This window comes from Monopterus albus, unplaced genomic scaffold, assembly GCF_001952655.1.
Source record: "Monopterus albus unplaced genomic scaffold, M_albus_1.0 scaffold26.1, whole genome shotgun sequence".
NCBI classification, from domain to species: Eukaryota; Metazoa; Chordata; class Actinopteri; order Synbranchiformes; family Synbranchidae; genus Monopterus; species Monopterus albus.
The window spans coordinates 2694771-2698178 of record NW_018127906.1 but is presented as its reverse complement, the minus strand read 5'-3'; the positions used below and the strand labels follow the sequence as shown (position 1 = coordinate 2698178).

The following is a 3408-nucleotide window of genomic DNA, read 5'->3' as shown; positions in this document are numbered from 1 at the left end:
AAACACGAACTACATAGGAACCCAAGCTGCAGCCAGGCTGTGCTCGCAGCCGGTGGATTTGAACTGTTGGATCTCTGCCTTTTGCAAGAAGCCAGGAGCTATAAATGCACAGGTCACACCCATCACAGCTAAATGTCGTCTTCTTTTTGGTGGGGGTGGGGGATTAAAATCATTGGAAGGAAATGAACATATTTAGACCATTATTTAAGCCTTTCTGTGGCAGGGAAATCCCTGAATGCAAAGGGCCACACCATTCCACTTCTGTGGTATCTGCAGACGGGACCAATGCACCGACTACTGGCTCACGGAATGAAAAAATGATTGAGAGGGAACACAAAAGAATTTCATTAAACAAATTCCCACCGTGACCCCTCAGGGGCTCCGTAGGCTGATGACACTTCAACTAAAGAATATGAATTGGTGAGAATTTTAAATTAACCCCCCCACTGTGTTGATGGCCGAGTCGCGGTGACAGAACGCCTGATCACGTCACCGATCGGGGACGGTGAGGTTTCACAAAAGGCCAGCAGCCCCTCCATGCATCAGTCTCCCACTCATGTGTACTTGTTAATAATCCATGTGTGTGTTGTGTCTGTTCCCCACCTCCTGTGCATCTGTGGAGGAGGTGACGGAGGTGGAGCTGGAGCCGGTGGACATCCTGTCATTCTTGCCTTCGCCATCTGACTTCTCGTCGGCGCTCAGCGAGTCCACATCTCCGTCACTGCCGAGCACGTAGCCCAGAGCCTGCAGCACCTGAGGAGGAAACAACACACAGCATTCCTCACCATTACATCTCTTTCTCAGGCTGACAGTCACCTCATTAGAAAAGTCAGTGACCGTCCCACAGACGCAAACTGAGTCATAATTTCACAGCCATCATCTATGAGTGAGCTGTCCTTGAGCAAGGCACTTGACGCCCGACCTGCTACTGCAGGGTGGCCATCCACACCACCAGCAGCACAAAAACTGGGCAGTGCTGACGTGTGAACATGCAGCTGAATGAATCAACGTGTGAAAAACAAGTGTGAGCAGTCAAACTGAACAAGTTCAGTAGAGCTTCGGAGCAAAAAGAACATTCTTTGTTCTCGATCAGAAGAGTTCAACAAAGAAAACGTTGCTGTGACAGTAAGAGCAGAAAGAGGAGGAGCATGTTCAAGGTAGGTTACACTATATCAGCTGACATGTTTTTGTTTGAAAATAGGAAATATTTTGGAATTTCTACTTGGGAAAAAAGCCCACCCACATCAGTTAATAACAGCTCCACAGCTATAATATGACTCGGACATTTGGGAGAATTTTCAAACACAATAAAAGTCTTGGAAAAACTGGGCCTAATCAAAAATCAGAATTCAAAATGAGAGAGTGGGAAACAGCTTCATCATAATGAGTCAGTGACAGTGATGCTGTTGAACCAGTTCTAAAAGTTCTGCAACTCTAATGTGATAAATAAAGCACAACCACGCACTGCCATCCATTTCAGTAATGACTGTAGCACAGTCAGATGCGTGACGCCGGCCACCTTCTCAAGAGGATGGTAGTGGTTCAGTTTATCTGGTTCCAGGGGTGAACAGAATTAAGTTATTGCTTACAATGACATTAGAATGTGTTAAACCCATTTATTAATGTTTAGAAATGGTAATTTTATTAAAACTACACCTACCAGATTGAAACAAATGTAGATTTACCTTGAGGGCTACTTGGAGCTTGGCGGTTCTCTTGGAGTTCCCCATGGCCTGGTAGGTGGTTCCCTGAATCTCCACAGACATGGTGAAGATGGGAGCATGCACCGGGCCGGACTGGGACAGCAGGCGGTACTGGAGTCCCGGGTGGATCTGGTTCAGACGCATCAGGGCGTTCATGGGGTGGTTTGGATCAGTCATCCTCCAGTCCAGGACTAAAGAAGGAGAGAGGCACACGTTAACTGGATGTTTGGTTTTTTCATAGCCATGCGGACAAGAAGAACAGTTATCCTTGTTTCCATTCTTTTTTTTTAATGATATGAAAATAAATCTCTTGATGCTTCACTACTATTTGTTCCAATCTTATTGCATGGTAATGTGGTTTAAGTGAAGATAGATTTGAAAAGATGACACTTCTACCTCTTAATGTAACTGTGACAATGAATGCAGACTTTATATTTTTACACAGCCCGCATGTTTCAGTGTAAAATAATCTGCACTAAAATGGGCTAAATCAAGCAAGTTCTTTAAAACTGGTCAAACAGTGTGTACAGACTGCTGGTGATCAATCTCTAACAATAAAATAAAAGTAATACATAATAAGACTGAGCACTCATGAATACAGCAGCCTTCTGACTGGCTCCCACTGGCCCAGGGGCCACACCAGTGACTCTCAGAGTCACAGCCACTTCACACCGACTCTCTCACATAAGATGAGAGGAGCTCTCTGCTTCCCCAGAGCTCCTGAGCAGTAATATCTCACAGATGAGTTCAAAATGAAACCGTGACACTTGGTGACATCTATTATAACAAAACTTCTCACAGTCTCCATAACAAATCACTTTTTCTGCTTTACGTCCAACTTTGTGAGCTTCAAAAGATTTGCTTCACTTTGTTCAGTCTGCAAACGCAAACAGACAAAGCGAATAAAAAAGAGCTGAGTGCTGCCAACAGGCCGACCCTTCAACATTACTGAACCGTGGATAGAAATATTGTGTTTACTGAATTTCACTAACTTGACACACTTTTCCTGAGGGAACTCTTTCAGGCTTCTGCTGCTTTGAGCTTAGACGTTAATGGGCATCAGACAGTACAACTGATCCTTCTGAAGGTTTCAAAATACCTCATTTGTCTGATTTGTCTGCCTACAGGTCTGAGCAGAGAAGAAACCAGAAACAGACGTGGCTCCAAATAGCTACAACAGGTCTTAGGAATTACATCCATATTGGTCCTCACAATTTACATTTGTGTCAAACAAGTTACTGTACCTTTAAGACATTTATAATACGACAAAACATGGAATTTAATACCAGATTCATTAACACACCAGCCAAAGTATGAAAAATATCAATGAAAACTAGTAGGGTTAATAAAGTCTAGTAGAGCATGAATTTACTCAGATCTGGCACAGCTTTACATTTTGCTGTGTTTCCACTATCAGAACCTAACGAGCGGTACACCCCATACTTAACCATCACCAAGTGTAGCCTCGGGGGTGGACGCCGACTGACTTGCTTTGAATTTCCACTGTATTTTCTCTCTGTTGATCTCTGATTAGAGGAGGGAGGGGCTGCTCCTCTCTCACACAGGCAGTCAAGCTGTGTGTTTACACATGGTGCTTTAATGCCAACACTTAAGGTGTGAAAACACTGACATTTAACAATCACTGGATTGCACATAACCCCTTCCCCTGTACGGTCCTGGTACCTGATTTTAGTACTACCTCCTG

General features: G+C 44.1%; 1 protein-coding gene across 5 annotated transcripts in view; it reads right to left on the bottom strand.

Moving 5' to 3' along the window:
* LOC109957345 (spermatid perinuclear RNA-binding protein-like) overlaps positions 1–3408 on the bottom strand; it is a 64082-nt gene that overhangs the window by 12048 nt on the left and 48626 nt on the right. For all 5 annotated transcript variants that reach the window (XR_002274541.1, XR_002274542.1, XR_002274543.1 and 2 more), the window contains exons 12-13: positions 1686–1894; positions 604–753 (exon numbers count right to left, since the gene is read on the bottom strand). Coding sequence is in view for 2 of the 5 variants with exons in the window: in XM_020595154.1 (XP_020450810.1) it covers positions 604–753; positions 1686–1894 (359 nt within the window). In the remaining 3 variants the exon portion in view is untranslated. The remainder of the gene's footprint in view (positions 1–603; positions 754–1685; positions 1895–3408) is intronic.